The sequence below is a fragment of the Podarcis tiliguerta genome, assembly GCF_965153285.1.
Source record: "Podarcis tiliguerta genome assembly, chromosome: 1".
Lineage (NCBI taxonomy): Eukaryota > Metazoa > Chordata > Lepidosauria > Squamata > Lacertidae > Podarcis > Podarcis tiliguerta.
In genome coordinates, this window is record NC_139534.1 from 64,122,495 (window position 1) to 64,140,906 (window position 18,412).

The window sequence follows — 18,412 nt, forward strand, 5'->3', positions numbered from 1 at the left end:
TTTTGATAATGCCCTGCCACCATAGCACACAAAAGGAGAGGCAAAATAATCTTCATGAGCCACTTTCTACAATATTTTTCTGTGTGTACAAATGTTAATATGGGACAGAACATAGGTGAAAGCCATTTGTAAATGTAAGTCCTAGTAAGGACCCCTTTTCAGTCATATGTAAAGTGTTGTTTTTTAAATCGCTTAATTTGCTAGGCTTCTTTCTTTGATAACATGCTATATTTAATGGTTTTGCTGTGCACCCTCCCTCTTTAACCTTAAGGGTCTGTCTTCTTATTCTAACTATGTGAAACTGTTGAAGCTGCAGAAATGGATGTAACCACATAGCCCACAGGGGGCCAGTGTTTATTTAAAGTTTGAAGTACACAGAGCCATATTTGAAATATGCTGTGGGACCCAGCTGTCTTCCAGAGTCTGCCAAGACTCTTTAGCCATTTCACATCTGCTGCAGGACTCGGAAGAACTAACTGATGCTCCCTTAAAGTTCTGCTTCATAATAGAGACCACCAAGAATCTTGGTCGCCAGAAGAAAAGGTACTGTTTACAAATAATTTAGTTTGCCTCTTTTATTTGTTTGGATTCTAATATGTTGTTGTTATTGCTGCTGCTGCTCTTTTGCTTGTGTTTTATTTCTAAAAAATTCCAGGAGGGAATTTAAAAAATATATATATTTATTTTACTAGATGGGTCAAATTAATAATATTCTCAGGTTACTGGCATTTTGAAATTTTTATTTATTCATTTATTTCATAAGATTTATATATCTCTTGAGTGTAAAACAAACAAACCCTCAAAAAAGTTTGCAAAATGAATAAAATAATAAAATTATTGATAAAAATGAATAGTTTAAAACATTAAAAAATCTGGGTAGGGTTGTATTTAAAAAATGGGTTTTAAGCAGGGCACTGAAAAGTATACAATGAAAGTACCTGCCTGATATCAACAGCCAAGGAGTCCCACAGCTGCCACACCAAAAGACTGATTTTGTATGGAATAAGGCAATCTCAATGGTAAACTGGTCCCAAGTTGTTAGGGGGCTTTAAATACTAATAGTAACGCCTTGAACTCAGCTTGGTAGCAAACTAGCAACCTGTGCAGATCTCTGAGCACAGTTGTTATATGCTAATAAGATCTCAGTCATTTCAGTACAGTGGTACCTCAGGTTAAGTACTTAATTCGTTCCGGGAGGTCTGTACTTAACCTGAAACTGTTCTTAACCTGAAGCACCACTTTAGCTAATGGGGCCTCCTGCTGCTGCCGCACCGCCAGAGCCCGATTTCTGTTCTCATCCTGAAGCAAAGTTCTTCTGCACTAACTGCAGCTTCTGGATCAAGTATAAGGGAGAGAACATTGCAATAATCCATTCTTGAAGTAACCAATGCATGACCTACTGTGGCAAGGTTTTCCCAGTCCAGGAATTGCAAAAGTCTAGCCACTGAGGCCAACTGGTCTTCCAGTGACAAAAGCTGGATCCAGATGCAGCCCCAGACTGTGAACCTGATCCCCATCCAAGGTAGACAATTGCCCAATTTCTCAGGCACGGGAACTACTCACCCACAGTGCATCCATCTGGCCAGGATTCAAGCTGAGCTTGTTTTTCCTCGCCCGCCTCAACGCTGCACCCAGTCACTAGCTCAGGGACTGTAAGGCCTCTCCTGATTCAGATGTTACAGAGAAATAAAGTGGAGTGTCATCAACGTGCTGATGGCACCTTGCCCCCAAACTCCTAATGACTTCTCCCAGCGTCTTCAGATAGATATTAAATAGCATTGGAGATAAAAGAGTACCTGAGGCTCCCCATAACCTAGCCATCAAAGGCCAAAGAGCACTCTGCCAGCATTACTCTCCGGGCTTGGTCCCAAAGGCAGGACAGCCTGATCTAAGGAGGGTCACAGCAGCAGCAAGTAGCCCAATACAAATATATGGCAAACCGCATGAAGAAATGGGGCCTCAACTGCATGTTTAGGTTGAAGATGAGTCCTGGATCTGAAAAGATGCAGACCATCTTCACACTAGTGGCAGGCTCCATCAATAATGTGCAGTGTTGTCATGGAAACTCTCTCCATGATCTGAGTGACAGATATGTTTGGTGGGTGGCTCTCAGTAGAAATGTGATGTAGAGGTTTGATATAAAATAAGCAAGCTAGCCTGTTGTCTGAAAACCATGACACCAAACCTCATTGCTGTTGTCAGTTCCACCCAATGAACCCCCATCCGCTTGTCCAAGCAACAAGGGCCAGGCTGTCCTGCATCAAGATGCCATACCAAACCAGGCAGTTCAGATGGTGAGGGCATATCTGACCAGTCTTTAAAAAGCTTCAATGGTTTTCCTGAGCTCCTAAACTCCTAGTCCTAAGGATTAGGATGCAGTTGCTTACTGGACCATCTTGTCTTTCCCCACAGTCCGCACAATCACTGTGATTAGCTGAAGCTTCCCTCATGGTTGACCCCCACCTTCTGATGGTGACCAGAAACAGGCTGCAGGGGTTGTGGTTCCTGGCTTTGGAATACCCTCTGTAGGGAGGCTGACTAGGTCCTTATTGATATTATCATTTGAGCCCCACGTGGACCTTTCTCCTAAGCTTATAAATCTTTTCGATCCTTTAAGAAGCAGTACAAAAATATGGCTCTTCCATCTTTATTATATATTGTTAGATGGGGTTGGCTTTGGGTTAAAGGTTGTGGAAGGTGCACCTAGTTATTAATAAATAAGTAAAATGCCAGTGTGTGGCATTTCCCTCTGCTTGTGGGAAAAGCTTTTTTTAATCCCGTGGATTCCTCAGCTATTAAAAGAGAACTGAAAGGGATTTTCACTTATTCTTCCTCCCTCCAGCACCCCCACCCCTGCCCCAAAAATAATTGCTTCTCACAGTTGCAAGACACCCCAGCATGGACTGCAATGCAGGGAGTCACAAGAGGAAAGAAGGAGCTGGTGCAAAATTGCCTCCATTTGTGGAAGCATATACAGTGGTACCTTGGGTTGCATACGCTTCAGGTTACAGACTCCACTAACCCAGAAATAGTACCTTGGGTTAAGAACTTTGCTTCAGGATGAGAACAGAAATCGTGCTGCAGTGGCACAGCGGCGGCAGCAGGTCCCATTAGCTAAAGTGGTGCTTCATGTTAAGAACAGTTTCAGGTTGAGAACGGACCTCCGGAACGAATTAAGTACTTAACCCGAGGTACCACTGTACAGGATCAGAAGCCCTTTCCACAAGCAAAAACACACAATTGGATGTTACCTGGTTTTCCCAGATGTGGAACATTACTAATCTTGACAAGAGTGGATGACAATAATTTAATGGGAGAAAATCAATAGGAGTTCTTGGGGGCTGAGGGCCAACCCTTCTCCCTGTTCCTGCTCACTCCAGCCATTGAGACCAGACTGGCTCCTCTCTGCTTTTCCCAACTGCTATATCACCTTACCCCAATCCTGCATGCTGTTTCATGGTCATGAGATGTGGGAGTGAACACTAGACTTGCTTTGACTGAGTAAAATGATCAAGCTTTTTATTCTTACAGCCCCTGAAAATACTGTAATCTGCAGAACGCCATTATGGCAACCGCCGTCATGCATATGGAATCTCACTCCATGGTCTCCAGCTCCAGCTCCAGCTCAGTGCAGCACATGTCTCAGACGACCACAATTGTGGGAGGCAAGTATTGTGACAATCTCCAGAAGCTCAGAGCATCAAATAATGTTGTTGGTCAATAAGGAACTAAATCCGTTGGACTCAATCCAGCTAAAGTCAGCTGTGAGAAAGGCTACTATCTCTTATCCCTATTAGTTATAATTTTTTATTGAGTTTATGTTGGCTGTAGTTTTTACCCTGATAATTTTTTACAATAAAGGATGATTTCAGAAATAATGACTGAATTAATGAATAATTCTGTCCACACTTATCTAGCTATTAAGTCCCATTGAACTAAATGGAACATAACTTCTGAATAGACATGCTTCGTCTGGCATTACCTTCCCTTCTACCCAAAATGGGCCACTTAAAACACAATATTAAAAGCCATTTCAAACAGCATACCAGCAAAAAAATAATGCGGGACCTAAAAATATACATCTCAGGGTCAGCCCTGCCCACCTGTCAAAATTTGTCACAGCAGGGATGGGCAGATAGGGAAGTACAGTGGTACCTCAGGTTACATACGCTTCAGGCTACAGACTCCGCTAACCCAGAAATAGTGCTTCAGGTTAAGAACTTTGCTTCAGGATGAGAACAGAAATCGGGTTCCGGCAGCGCGGCAGCAGCAGGAAGCCCCATTAGCTAAAGTGGTGCTTCAGGTTAAGAACAGTTTCAGGTTAAGTACGGACCTCTGGAACGAATTAAGTATGGTACTTAACCTGAGGTACCACTGTAGCAACATGTAGTGCAACTCACCTTGTGCCCTGACTCCATTATGCTGAGCTCTTCCCATCTTGCAGACAACTTATACCAGAAATATGCAGCTGGTAGATAGCAGAGCATTAGCTGGAACTAACCTCCTGTGTTATTACCAAGAACTAGAGAATGTCTGAGACATTGGTGGGTGTGAGGGGTGTGATGCTTCCCTCAAATCCCTGCCATAGTTTCCCATTCTCTTCTGCACCCAGCATTAATTCCTCGCCCTTACATTTAGAGTTCTCTGCAACCTTGTCCATCCATTATCTCTCTTTATATCTCAGTATATCATTGCCTGCGACTGCCACTTCTTATTTTACCACCCTCAACTTCCTTGAGGTCTCTTGCTCCATTATTTAATATATTTATTGTTTATTTACTAAATTTATATACCACCCTTCATCCAGGATAGTTCATAACATAAAAATACCAGATAAAAACACAAAATACAGAATAAACATTTAGTTTGTCCATCCTTCCTGGTTATTCTTATGCATAGCACTTCCTCCTTCATGAATACCTAGATAGCCCCTCCCCTTTCTATCTTCTTCTACATTGCAGCCCCAAATCAACCTCTTCCATAAAGCTTTTGTATTAACCCCTCTATTGCCACTCAACACTTATTACCCTTCCTTTCCACTCCCACCCATCACTGACTAAATTTATCTTGTAACCTCCTTGTTTTAGAGGACTACCTTTGTTTTCGTTACTCTGTACAGCACTGGGTGCACTGATAAAGACAGATTAATCAATTAACCTGAAGAGTCCGTCACATTTTATATTACTTAGCTGCTTATATTCATTACCGTCCACACATTACATCAGATCTTTTCAAATGTCTATATAAACTAGGAGCATCCTAGTTGGACTCGATGGCCCTTGTGGTCTCTTCCAACTCTATGATTCTATGATTCATAGTGAAGACAGGAGATAAGCAGATCAACAAAACACATTCCATCCATTGCTCATTCCTCTGGTGCCATTGCTTATGTCAGAGGAGGGCAACCTGCGACCTGGGGGCCAAATCTGTTTTCCTGAAACCATATCTGACATCAGGTGTAAGGCAGGTAGAGATGTGGCTGGTTTCACAACTAAAAGCAGGATTGAGCCCCCCATGCATCAGATGATCCTGCTTAGTTTGGGTGTGTAACTCATGCGCACCCAACCCCCCCAACCCCACCCCCAGAAAGCAGCTTTTCTCTTTAGGAAGACACTAAAATGGCACAAGTTGTTATTTTCCATGACTTGCTATGTGGGCCCTCAGAGACAAAAATGTGGATTTAATTCTCAAAATAAGTTAATGAAATAACTGTCCACATACTACGTTCTTTTGTGAGGGGGAGTTGAAAACTGGGGAACCATTTTATATGAATAATTGTAAGTTTCTGCCTGGCAGAGGAGACCATTTCAACTAGCAAGAGCTCTTCTTCTTCTTCTGTGGAGTCTTTCAGCATGATCACCCGCTCCGTTGAGATACCTGCAGGGGAAAGCATCCCAGAATTTGTGGAGAAACCTCATCCGATAACAGCCCCTGAAGGTGAGCAGAAGTAGCATTCATCAGGTCTATAAGCCACTTCACCTTCAAGGCATCACAGACACTATCCGAAGACACAGGAAACCAGAGCTAGCCACACAGAAACTCTGCATGCCGCTGCTCTTCCTCTAGCATTAGTTTGAGGAGCAGCAGATGGAATGGTTAATTTTGGCACAGAGAAGGAAGGTTGTTGCAAAATAGAATATCACTCGAATTTCACTTGATGTTGCTTCGCATTTACCTACAGGAGACAAAGCTGTGTTTCGAGCCAAAGTGAAAGGGAACCCAAAGCCCAGTGTCGTCTGGAAAAGAGAAAGTGGGATACCAATCAAAGAAGGATCAAAGATGTTTTACGACAGCATCAATAAGGAATATGTCCTTAAGGTAATATGAGTTGCTTTGAAAATCCATTTTCTTACTATAACCTACTTCTCTGAAGTGTAGAGAGGGAAAAATCTTCCTGATTTCGATTTCTCTCATATTTTGCTTTTCCGGTCTTCAGCTCCAATCTTTCCATTTCTGCATCAGCTTGCAATTTTTAAAAAGAATGAAAATTTGTATGCATTGTCCATGCACGTTTCCCCAAATATTTCCATTTTGTACACAAAGCTGCATTTTTGCAAACCATTTCCTCCTTATATAGTGCATTTTTGCACCGTATGTTTATCTGCACACTTTCCCCAATATATGCATTTTTGTACTCAGTTTTTTGCTGGTGAGCTGCGTCACAAAATTTGGAGAGGTGCAACTTTTGAAAGTTAGCTGTGTTTTGTTTCACATATTGGCTCAGGAAGTGTGAATTAGGCGGGTTGGCATTAAAAAGTGAACTGAAATGAATTTCTGCTCTACATCAAGCTGAATGCAGTATTTTTCAACAGTGATATTCAGCGTTGCAATTTGAAATACTCACACTCTTGTTGGGCCATCAGCTGTGGTAACAGAGAGTTGCATTTATTAAGCTGTTCTTCTATGAAGGAAAAACATGCACAGAGCCTTTGAAATGACTTATTGGCTCATGTGATGTCATTATAGGGAGAGGAAGTCAAAGAGAAGAGCTAAAATCTCTCCAAAGAGCTCTCTTCAGTCTTCTTGCTAGTTCAACCCTGAGAAGGCCAGGAGTGAGAAATCTGTGGTTCTCTATATATTGTTGGATTGCAACTCCCATCTGCCTCAGCCAGCATGGCCAATCACCAGAGATGATGGGAGTTACAGTTCAACAACATCTGGAGAACCATGTGTGAGAATAGCCCAATCTGGAGAAGCCCTATCTTTAGCAAGAGGCAATTGATTCAACTCAGCATGAAATTGACTCCAGATGCCTCAGTGTTTAAGGGGAGAGTTATGCTGGTTCCGTAAAATCTGCAAGTGCCCCTCACTGCCTGTTTTGTCTGGGCGCCGTGTCTTCTTTGCAGATGGAAAACCTCCATGCAGATGATGCAGACAATTACAAGTGTGTTGTTTCCAATGACCATGCTGACCTCATCTGTACTGTGTCCTTGACTATCAGTGAAAGTAAGTACCAAACACATACCTAATCTCAGTTCATGGGGGAAAGACACCGCATTGTAGGGAGGAAAGAAAGGCCTTTGGAACTTTTACCAAAGTGGAATATGGAATGAGGATATGGAAGCCCTTTGATAAATGTGTAATAATGTATACGGGTGGGTCTCCTAAGCTACGCTGTAAACTGGTTCCTTGTTCCTAATTTATTTATTTATATTTATTAAATTTATATACCACCCTGTACCTGCAGGTCTGAGAGCGATACATAGGATAAAATCAGAATATAAAACCACAAAATATATGATTAAAATAAAAGCAAAACCAACCCAATAATCCCCCCCACACACATTTCAATAGGGCATAGGATGTCAGTCAACCAAAGGCCTGGTTAAAGAGGGATGTTTTTGCCTGGCGCCTAAAGGTGTATAATGAAGGTGCCAGCTGAACTTCCCTGGGGACAGCATTCCACAGATGCGGAGCCACTGCAGAAAATGCCCGTTCTTGTGTTGCCACCCTCCAGACCTCTGGTGGAGGAGGCACACGAAGAAGAGCCTGAGAAGATGATCTCAGGGTCTGGGTAGGTTCCTATGGAAAGAGGCGGTCCTTGAGGTATTTCAGTCCTGAGCCGTTTAAAGCTTTACAGGTCAAAACCAGCACTTTGAATTAGGCCCAGAAACTAATTGGTAGCCAGTGCAGTTGAACCAGGATGGGTGTAATCAAACTGTATTGACCTGGTGAGCAACCAGGCTGAATTCTGCACCAGCTGAAATTTCTGAACCATCTTCAGAGGCAGCTCTACGTATAACTCATTGCAGCAATCTAACCTTGAGGTTACCAGAGCATCGACCACAGTCGTTAGGCTATCCCTGTCCAGATAGAGGCATAGCTGGGCCACCAGCCAAAGCTGGTGGAAGGCACTCCACACCACTGAGACCACCTGAGCCTCAAGTGACAACAAAGGATCCAGGAGTACCCTGAAGTTATGAACCTGCTCCTTCAGAGGATGTGTAACCCTATCAAGAACAGGCAATCTCCTACCCGTCTGGTCTAGGAAACCACCCACTAACAGTGCCTCAGACTTATCTGGATTGAGCTTCAGTTTGTTGGCCCTCATCTAGTCCATTATTGAGGCAAGAAACCAGTCCAGCATTTCCACTGCCTCACCTGCAGCTGAGTGTCATCGGCATACTACTGACAACATAAACTTCTGGATAACCCTACCCAGCAGTTTCATGTAGATGTTAAACAGCATAGGGGTTAGTATCAAGCCCTATGGAACCCCACATTGAAGGCTCCATGGGGCTGAAAAGCATACCCCAAGCAACACCCTTTGTGAACAACCATCCAAGTACGACTGGAATCACCGCAAAGCAGTCTGTCTCTCTTTCCCCTCCCCCCCACCCTCCAGTTCGGACAGCCACTCCAGAAGGATACCACGGTCAATGGTATCAAAAACTGCTGGGAGGTTGAGGAAAATTAGCAGGGACATGTTTTTCTTGTCTCTCGACAGAGGTCATCATACAGGGTGACCAAAGCAGTTTCTGTGCCAAAACCAGGCCTAAACCCCAACTGAAATAGATCTAGAAAATCAGTTTCTTCCAAAAGCACTTGGATCTGGTCCACGACCACTCGCTCCAGAACCTTAACTGTCTGCACTAACTCTCTTCTTTTAATTTTCTTTCACTATTTTTGAACCAAAAGGTGAAGAAAAGATGGATTTCAAAAAAATGTTGAAGAAAAGGTGAGATGCTCTCCCCCCGCCCCGCCCCCCAATACACCTGTGGCCAGTTTCCAGATCTTTCCCCTGCGTGGGTTACAAAGAGGACCAGCCCAAGAAGTTTTGCTGCCTGAAGCAAAGGGCAAGAAGTTTCCTCCTCCCACTCCTGTTCCATGTACAAAAGCCCAGCAGACTGCTGAATCTTATCTCAGCATCCTCCTTTGCATCCCAAGGGCAGTGGCCTAGATTAGTGGATGCAGGATAGGCTGCGTAGCACAGGCACATCCACTCTCTGCCTCAATATTTGCCTCCTGAGGTAGCTGCCTCACTTTGCCTCATGGTAGGGCTGGTCCTGGTTACAACATCATTGTGGGTGGGTTGGTTGGTTGGTTGGTTGGTTGGTTGCTTGGTGGGCTGGTGGCCAAGCAAGAAGCAGTATGAGCACTGCTCTTGCATGAGTGAAAGGCCATAGCAATGAGAGAGGCCAGAGCATGGTTGTCCCTGTGGATTGCAAACCATGTAGGGGTCATTTTTTTCTGTTAGTTTGTTCGCTTTAAACTTTTTATTCCACTTCTCTAACATACTCCTGTCTTGCACTGCCTCCCGCAGTTTTTTGACCAAACTGCGGGAGGCAGTGGAAGACAGGAGTGCCTGGCGTTCTCTGGTCCATGGGGTCACAAAGAGTCGGACACGACTAAATGACTAAACAACAACAACAATTATGAATGGTGCAGGGAGGGAGAAGGAGTCCCAGAGTAGCTGTTCCATTGTCTCTGTCTCAGGCCATGGGTGGGGAGTGGCCTGTCAGCCAGAAAACACAGTGAGCAGCCAAATCTGAGCCAAGAAACAATCTGTTACTTTTCCTCAGGGAGCTCAGTGAGGAAGTAGCCCAACCACATAGATCAGAATGTTCTCTGGGAGAAGAAGAAAAACATACCCATGGATAAAGGAAAATAGTTTGGGAAAGATTTGTCTTAAGACCTCCAAGCTGGTTTAATTATCCTGGTTTCCCTCTCAAGAGCCCTGGGAATTATAGTTTTGCAAAGACCCTGATTATTTTCTGTTAGAAGTAGATGAATAAATGCCACATGACTGCCACATGACCTGTTGTGTGTGCACACACAGGGGGCCTCCGGCTCAAAAGAAAAAAGAGAAGAGGGTGGTTAATGAGAAAGAAATGCTGGAGATTCTCTCCAAGGTGCCCAAGAAGGACTTTGAGAAGGTCTGCATGGAATATGGCTTCACAGATTTCCGAGGACTTCTTAAAAAGCTGAAGGAGATGAAGAAAAAAGTAGAAGTTGAGGTTAGTGATGCTTTTGGACACTGAAATGACATTCCATCTCTGCTTCCATGTATATCATAAAGAAGTCTTTGGTTTCAATTCGGCTGGAGTATTTTATTCAGGTCCGTGTTGTCTTATCTATATGTCATGGGGGGAAATATTGGATCCAAGAAAAGTAGAATTCAGACTTTGGGCATTAAAAAAGAAAAGAAAAATAGTAATAAGAACAACAAAAGCAGTGTGTGTGTGTGTGTGTGTGTGTTTTAATCCTGCCTCTTGAAAAATATTGCCATGATACACTTGTATGCAAAGTTTGTTGATGCAAAATCAAAAGATTGGATCCAATGGTGCCCTTCCATGATCAGAAAAATCTTTGAGTCAGTGAAGCCTTCTGCAAACAGAAGTTGGGATGAGGGTGTCAATCTTGACTTATTTCCACATCCACCCCACACTGTTCCAGAGGGTGGACCAAACCTCCAGAGCAGATTTCAGAGGGTGGAGTGGGGGGAAAGAGCCAAGAGTACCCTCACAGAGCTATGTATCCAGTTTAAAGAGTCCTGTTCCATTTAATGACTAACCACTTTTGGGTGGCATAAGCCTTGGTATATTTGTGATACTTTATGATGCCACAGAACTCTTGGCTCTACTTCCTAAACATGCAAACACAAACCTCCACACTGTTGGTATATGTGAAACTAAAACTAGTAGTCATTCCTTATCTATGCAGTGTAACGTAAACAGTCTAGAGCAAGGGTCAGCAATTTTTTTCAGCAGGGGCCGGTCCACTGTCCCTCAGACCTTGTGCAGGGCTGGACTATATTGGCGGGGGGGGGGGGATAAATGAATTCCTATGCCCCACAAATAACCCAGAGGTGCATTTTAAATAAAAGCACACATTCTACTCATGTAAAAACACCAGGCAGGCCCCACAAATAACCCAGAGGTGCATTTTAAATAAAAGGACACATTCTACTCATTTAAAAACACGCTGATTCCCGGACCATCCGTGGGCCGGAATTAGAAGGCAATTGGGCAGGATCCGGCCCCCAGGCCTTAGTTTGCCTACCCATGGTCTAGAAGAAAGTGGCTTCAAAGTCAGGAACATGAGGTGATGTTCATGAGCAGAGACTGGGAGAAAGATATGGGTTTGTTCATTTTCTGTAGGAATATTCAAGGAGGCAGGAGAGGATATATTGTTTATTAATATCCTTCCTAACTTGTGTAAGCAAGTTCTTTTACTTAACAGAGTTTACATTCCCTTTTTACAGGCACAGTAGATAGCTGGTTGCAGGCTTGTGTAAGCCTCTCATTATCATATAATTCAGTATTGAATTGTATGTTCCTGGTAAGTTCCCTTTTATCCCTCTTAAAAGAATAAAGATACGACAATCTAATTTAAAGTCAATAAAAGAAGTTTACTCACATCAGTTCACAGTTGGATCCCTGAAGGCAGACTTAGTTACAAATATGTACATAATCCCAGTGACTGCAAGCTAGCAGTCACTGCAGTTCACACAACAAAGGGAAGATGGAAAAGGGAGAGTGTGGCAGCATGCCTTGTCCTTTTGTTACCTGGACAGGTAAGGTCACGCCCACCTCTAGTCACATGCAAAAGGAAGTATGCTCCAGCCCAGGAGGAACAAAGAAGTTTGGACTGGCTGGGCCAAACATTCCCTTGCATTTCCACTCTAGGAAAACAAGGAATGTTGTACTTGACTGCTCTCAGTGACATCCCACATTTTCTCTCTCTGCTCTTCTCCCTGCTGGGAGGGGGAGAACCATATCCAGATGCAAACTGTCCTAGCAGCATGCTAGTGACTGATTTATGGGCTACAGGTGTACAGAACCGTTAAGCTGTAAACCGGCAATAAACCTTACTGCCTGAACCGTGGGTGTGAAGTGAGTTTTTGCATCGGTGATTGTCTCCACAAAAGGCTTGACAACACTGTGCATAGTGGAGTACGCAGAGGAGCGTGCTGGACACATTGTGAGTTGGAAAAGATACAAATATTCAACACACACAAACAAAATGAATAATAGGCCACAACAAGAGAGCATTGTAATGAACAGAATTCAAAGTTGAGTTACACAGTGGCTAAAGGATAGAAGCAGAAGGTATCAGCGATCTTAGTTACTAATTAAAATTGGACTTTTAAGAAGAATGCTAAAATATTTTTTGTTATTTTTATTTATTAAATTTGTATACTGCCCTGTACCTGCAGGTCAGGGCAGTTACAGCATAAAAACATAGAATCCTTAATAATAATAAAAATAAGGTTAAGGCATAGGAAATCATTTGGAATTGTGATTCATTCTCTATTTTTAAAAGAAATTATTAAAGATTTTCTTTGGTTAATTTCTATTCAGGCCGTAAAAATTCTGAAGCCTCTAGAGGATGTTTCTGCTAAGGTGGACTCTACAGCAATATTTGATTGTATTTTAGAACTGAGGGATGCCAATACAAAGAGGACGTGGATCAAGGTAGGCAAACACCTTTCTTTATATTGGCTGAAACAAAGGGAGGCGGTGTGTGAGATTTTCAGACTAATGAGTGGAGGGGTATCTGTCATAGGTTTTCCTCTAAAGCTGCCTTTTTGGCTAGCTACTTCTATAAGCCCATTTAATTCAATGCAATACATTTTATATTCCAAGAGAGAAAAGAAGGTTTGTTAATTTAGCCACACTGTAATGTATGCCAAAAGGAAATTGCATACATTTCTTTTCCTAATCCTCATTTACCTACCAATATGCCAGCTATGGCATACTTCCAATAATTTTATAACATCACTATGATGTTCAGTTGAATCCATGCATTCATAAATACATGCTGACTGCTTTGTAGCATTGTTTTCCCATTGTTACAGTTGCAGCCAGTTCTTGAATGTGTAGTTATCACTTAATGACTGGCATGTGTACATAAATGTCACAAATAGTAGGCCCTTCCATATATCTTTTTAATTGTGCATTCATGATGATGTGTTCCTATGATACTATTGACACTGTCACATATGATTCCATTAGTAGTAGTAGTAGTTTCATTTATATACCGCTTTATATTTTTAAGGGGAAAAATCTCAAAGCGATTTACAACCAACATTAAAACATCAAATAAAACAATCCAGAATAAAACATAGAAGAATATCAAATATAAAGTACTAAAAAATAGTCCAGTAGCACCGTAAAGGTAAAGGGACCCCTGACGGTTCAGTCCAGTCGCGGACGACTCTGGGGTTGTGGCGCCCAACTCGCTTTACTGGCTGAGGGAGCCGGTGTACAGCTTCCGGGTCATGTGGCCAGCATAACTAAGTTGCTTTCTGGCGAACCAGAGCAGCGCACGGAAACACTGTTTACCTTCCCGCCAGAGCAGTACCTATTTATCTACTTGTACTTTGACGTGCTTTCAAACTGCTAGGATGGCAAGAGCAGGGACCGAGCAACGGGAGCTCACCCCATTGCGGGGATTCAAACCACCGGCCTCCTGAGGGCCAGTGTGGTGTAGTGGTTAAGAGCAGTGGACTCGTAATCCGGTGAACAGGGTTTGCGTCCCCGTTCCTCCACATGCAGCTGCTGGGTGACTTTGGGCTAGTCACACTTTGTTGAAGTCTCAGCCTCACTCACCTCACAGAGTGTTTGTTGTGGGGGAGGAAGGGAAAGGAGAATGTTAGCCGCTTTGAGACTCCTTCGGGTAGTGATAAAGCGGGATATCAAATCCAAACTCTTCTTCTTAGCAACATAATTGATAGGAAACTAATATACTATCTTAAAAAATTCAAAATAAAATATTACCAAAGGAGTCCAAGTACAGAATGCACATTTAATACAGTGCCCAACCCATATTTGCATTATGGGTGCATGTAGCTCTTCACTTCATCATTCAAAGCTTTCCATATTTCCTTTTTCCAGGGTGATGAACCTTTGCGTCTTCAGTATTCCCTAGGAAAATACGAAGCAAAGCAGATGGGCACTAAGTATATGCTGTGCATCAGTAATGTGACTGAAGCCGACATGGGCACATACAGTTTTCAGGTGGGAGATAAGCATCTCTCTGCACGATTGAAAGTAATAGGTAAATCTGATCTTTAATTGCATAAGATAAATCATATGCTTATAGTGTGTACAAGTCACAGTAGTCTTTGTTATTTGTGTAGAGTTGCACTGATGAACTCAGGCTGAGAATCTGGCCTGTGCTGGGGAGACATCTCTGTGGTTGAGCACACACATAAGCAAACAGTGAAACCTTGTCATGTTTTTTAACAGATGAACCCCTGAAGTTTTTGGCAGACCTGAAACCTTTGACAGTAACTGAGCGGCAGACTGCTGTGTTTGAGATCCGCCTTTCCAAAAAGGTGCCCAACTTTGCTTGGAAGTTCAATGGGAGAGAGCTGAAGCGCGATGACAAGTATGAGATCATCTCGTCAGAGGATGGCTTAACTCACACACTGAAAATTAAGGATGTCCGTCCAAGTGATGTGGGTGCTGTCACTTTCGAAGCTGGAGATCTCGCTACTAAGGCTGATCTTTCCATTCAGAGTAAGTGATGCTGAAACTGTATGTTAACTATTGCCCAAGGTATCCAATTTTTTTTAAAAAAAAACCCCCAAAGAACTGGAGTCGGTGGCTAAGTGCATCACATTTTTTGATTGCTGCAAAAAACTATTGTGCTTTCCTCTGCTGCCATCGTCTTGGATTCCTATTCTAGTATTATGTCTAAAATACTAAATAGCCTATTGGCTTTACTGATTCATCTTAATTAAATTCAATCTAAAATGTGAAAGCAAGGACTTGAAGGGATTTTTGCTATGGAAAAGAAGAATGTTCTGTTTGGTGGTTTGAAGAAAAATGGCCGATGGGGGTAGTGGGGAGGCAAAATCATTTGTATGACCCAGATTTGATTTGTTCTAACATATGATGGAATTGTCACTGTGTTGGCTGGGCTGGTTCCCACATCACTTTAATCCACACTTTAGCTTAACTATAGTTTAAAGGTCAATATGTAACATGTTGGTGCATAGAACTAAAATCATGGCTGCTTCATTCTCTCACCCCATCCTCCTCCTGTTGCTGCCATGCTGCTGGGGACAAAGCCATGGTCTGGCTTAGTGCTGCCTCCAAGTCTGGGCTCATGGTTTGAGTCCCCCAAGCAAAGAGCAAATGGTAAGCCAAGAACAAAGCTCCGTTACAGCTCCTGGTTTGTTTGGAGCCCAGGCTTTGGAAATACCCTACTGTTAGAAATATGGGTATTTTTAGACTGCAAATCAATTTGAATTTTCATCCTCTTTTTTTGGTGAGAATGGTACCTCCACAGAGTACATTCACAAAATTCCAGGCTTTGGTTATCTCTCCTTTAGCTTACTTAGCCCCCTATCAACACACTGTTGTTGGCCTTGACTTCCCGAAATCTGGTTTGCTTCCTGTCGAACTCCATACAGTCCAATTTCTACCTCCTCTTTCCTCTCAAGGAACACCAATTAAGTTCGTCAGAAACTTGAAGAATGTTCGAGTCAAGGAGAAGGGCAAAGCTTGCTTGGAATGTGAGCTGACCACTAAAGATGTTACCTTGAAGTGGCTGAGGAATGGACAGGTGATTGCAAGGACTAACAAGCATAGCATGACCCATGAAGGGAAGACGGCAGAGCTGATCATTGATGATTGTCAGTTTGGTGACTCAGGAGACTACATGGTGGTTGCCACGCAAGAAAATGACCCCACAGAGTACTACAGCACTTGTGTTGTTACTGTAGAAGGTAAGGGTGGCCAGAGAGTTTAGTAAAGCAAGTTTCAGCAGCACTGTCAGATGGCATCACATGGTTTTTGAACTCAAGCCACACATGACTTCCATGTGATCAGGGGTGCAAATCTGCACCTTGTATTTTTCAGTTTGTAGACTTGAATTTCAAATGCTGCTGCACATGAGGAGCCCAAGTTGTCACTCACTGGATGTTAATAAGGACATGCTGTGCTTTTATCTCTCTTTATAAGCTGTTCTGAATCGGCCTTATTGTAATGTTGCTTTACTCTTTTATTGCAAGTTTGCAACCTGCCCTGAGATCATATGGTGAAGGGAAGGACATAAATTCTCTTGTAGTTAAAATAAAATGAACGGGGAAGTGAGCAACTGTTGAAGAAAACCTGGAGGAGCAGCTGCTGCAGCAGGGGCTGCCCCTTCTGGCTTTAAAGACCCATGGGATTGGAACTTTGCATCTCTGGGTGTGGAAGCACAGAAGCACACACACTCGGTAGCTCGCAGATTCTAGACAAAAGTTTCCAGGCTGATTTGATGTGGTAGGGGGTGCAAGTGCCCCTACAACAAGAAGGGGAGAGTGCTGTAGCTCAGCAGTAAAGCAAAGTGTCTGCATTGCATGCAGGAGGTCTCATGCTCGGTCCCCAGCATCTCCAGGTAGGGCTGGGAATATCCCCTGCCTGAAACTCTGGAGGGCTGCTGCCAGCCAGTGTAGAGAATACTGGGTTAGATGGACCAAGGGTCCGACTTCGTATTAGGCAGCTTCCTATATTTGTTTGTTCCTATGGAATAGTTAGCTAACAAAATCTGAAACAAGTGTTCTTGCTTATCTTGTTTTGGCATTATCTGCTCAGCATCGTTCCCTGCTTGCTGTAACTGAGGGTGTTTCCTCTCCCTTCAGAGAGATTTGCCACAGTAAAGAGTGGCTTATCAGATGTCCAGGCTCCAACAGGGGATCCAGTAGAGCTTTCTGTTGTCCTGAATGATGAGAAGGTGGAAGGCGTTTGGCTGAAGGATGGTAAAGAGGTATGTTTCTATGGTGTAAGCAGAGAGACTTGCACATCTGCTCCTGCACATCTATGCCAGTTAATTGATGTGACCGTTTGTAGAGCCACAGAAGAATTAGCAGCCATTTTCTCATTAACATATCAGTCATAGGAAGCTGGGAGTATGGAAGAGACCAAGGTAGCCAATCACAGTGTAGTCACTTCAGCATTTCCTTCTTGGACAGTGAACAAACTAAGGCTGGCCTTAGCAGTTGTAGACAATTGTTTTCTGTAGTCCCAACTGTCTTCCCTTCTGATATTTCTCATGCAGGGACATTGCATTTTGTCAATAGTAGATGTGGTATGTTTTGTAAATAAAGTGACTACAGGTGGAATTCAACTACTGGGTCTTGTCAGTGGAAGTCCTGCAGAAGACGCATTGGGGAGGAGAGGGGGGGACGCCCCATTGTGCAAGCAACTTGCTTATGCAATGGGGCATCCTCCCTCTCCTCCCCAATGCGCCCCCCTTGAAACTGACTCTGAGTGGTTGAGAGACAACTTGGGGAGGGAGCATTCTGTCTGGCAAGCTGAAATGCTTGTACTGATGGAATGATCGAAAGAATGCAATGCTGGATCCCTCCCTGTGACTACCTAGGAAAATGTGATTCTCCATCCTTGATGTCGTTGCTTTATAGAATGTGACTGTGCAGGGGTCAATGCATCAACTGCCTATTCCCTCCCCTCCCGATGCCACAGCATATTGTGGCTCAAGGGAATTTTGAAAAACATGCTCTTGAGTCCCCTTCTGCTATGTCACACCCATGCTTATTTTACTTTCTTTAAAAGTGGCAAACACTAGCAATGCTTTCCTCTATAGCTGTGATAAACATTTGAATCTTCCATTGTTGTTAGGTTTTATTTGGTTATTTGAAGTCTGTGCACTCTCCTCCTACCATGCTGGAGTACAGGTGTGTCCCTTTTTAAAAAAAAGAAATTAAATGAAGACAACAATGGTAGAACAGCTATTGCAGCACAGCAAGTCCATGTGCATGCATACAGACACAAAAGCACATCCCTTATATGAGGAGTCATGGCATAATAGAAGTGTAAAGGTCCGTGACAGATGGCCATCCAATCTCTGCTTAAAAGGGAAAAGGCTTCCTTTAGAAGCTTTAGAACTTGACTCTTACCTATTAAACTAGCATGTGAGTTCCTGTTTGCCGTTTGGACTTTTAACAGGACCTTTCTTT

The 18,412-nt window shown here is 43.2% G+C and overlaps 1 protein-coding gene across 1 annotated transcript in view; it reads left to right on the forward strand.

The window, feature by feature from the left end:
* The first annotated feature begins 223 nt into the window (after window positions 1-223).
* IGSF22 (immunoglobulin superfamily member 22) overlaps window positions 224-18,412 on the forward strand; it is a 35,212-nt gene continuing 17,023 nt past the window's right edge. Inside the window, exons 1-12 of the mRNA XM_083425962.1 lie at window positions 224-543; window positions 3,532-3,665; window positions 5,797-5,937; window positions 6,182-6,318; window positions 7,347-7,446; window positions 9,139-9,178; window positions 10,280-10,457; window positions 12,804-12,917; window positions 14,340-14,502; window positions 14,694-14,966; window positions 15,896-16,180; window positions 17,078-17,202. Coding sequence (XP_083282088.1) covers window positions 3,566-3,665; window positions 5,797-5,937; window positions 6,182-6,318; window positions 7,347-7,446; window positions 9,139-9,178; window positions 10,280-10,457; window positions 12,804-12,917; window positions 14,340-14,502; window positions 14,694-14,966; window positions 15,896-16,180; window positions 17,078-17,202 — 1,656 coding nt within the window. The 5' untranslated portion in view covers window positions 224-543; window positions 3,532-3,565. The remainder of the gene's footprint in view (window positions 544-3,531; window positions 3,666-5,796; window positions 5,938-6,181; window positions 6,319-7,346; window positions 7,447-9,138; window positions 9,179-10,279; window positions 10,458-12,803; window positions 12,918-14,339; window positions 14,503-14,693; window positions 14,967-15,895; window positions 16,181-17,077; window positions 17,203-18,412) is intronic.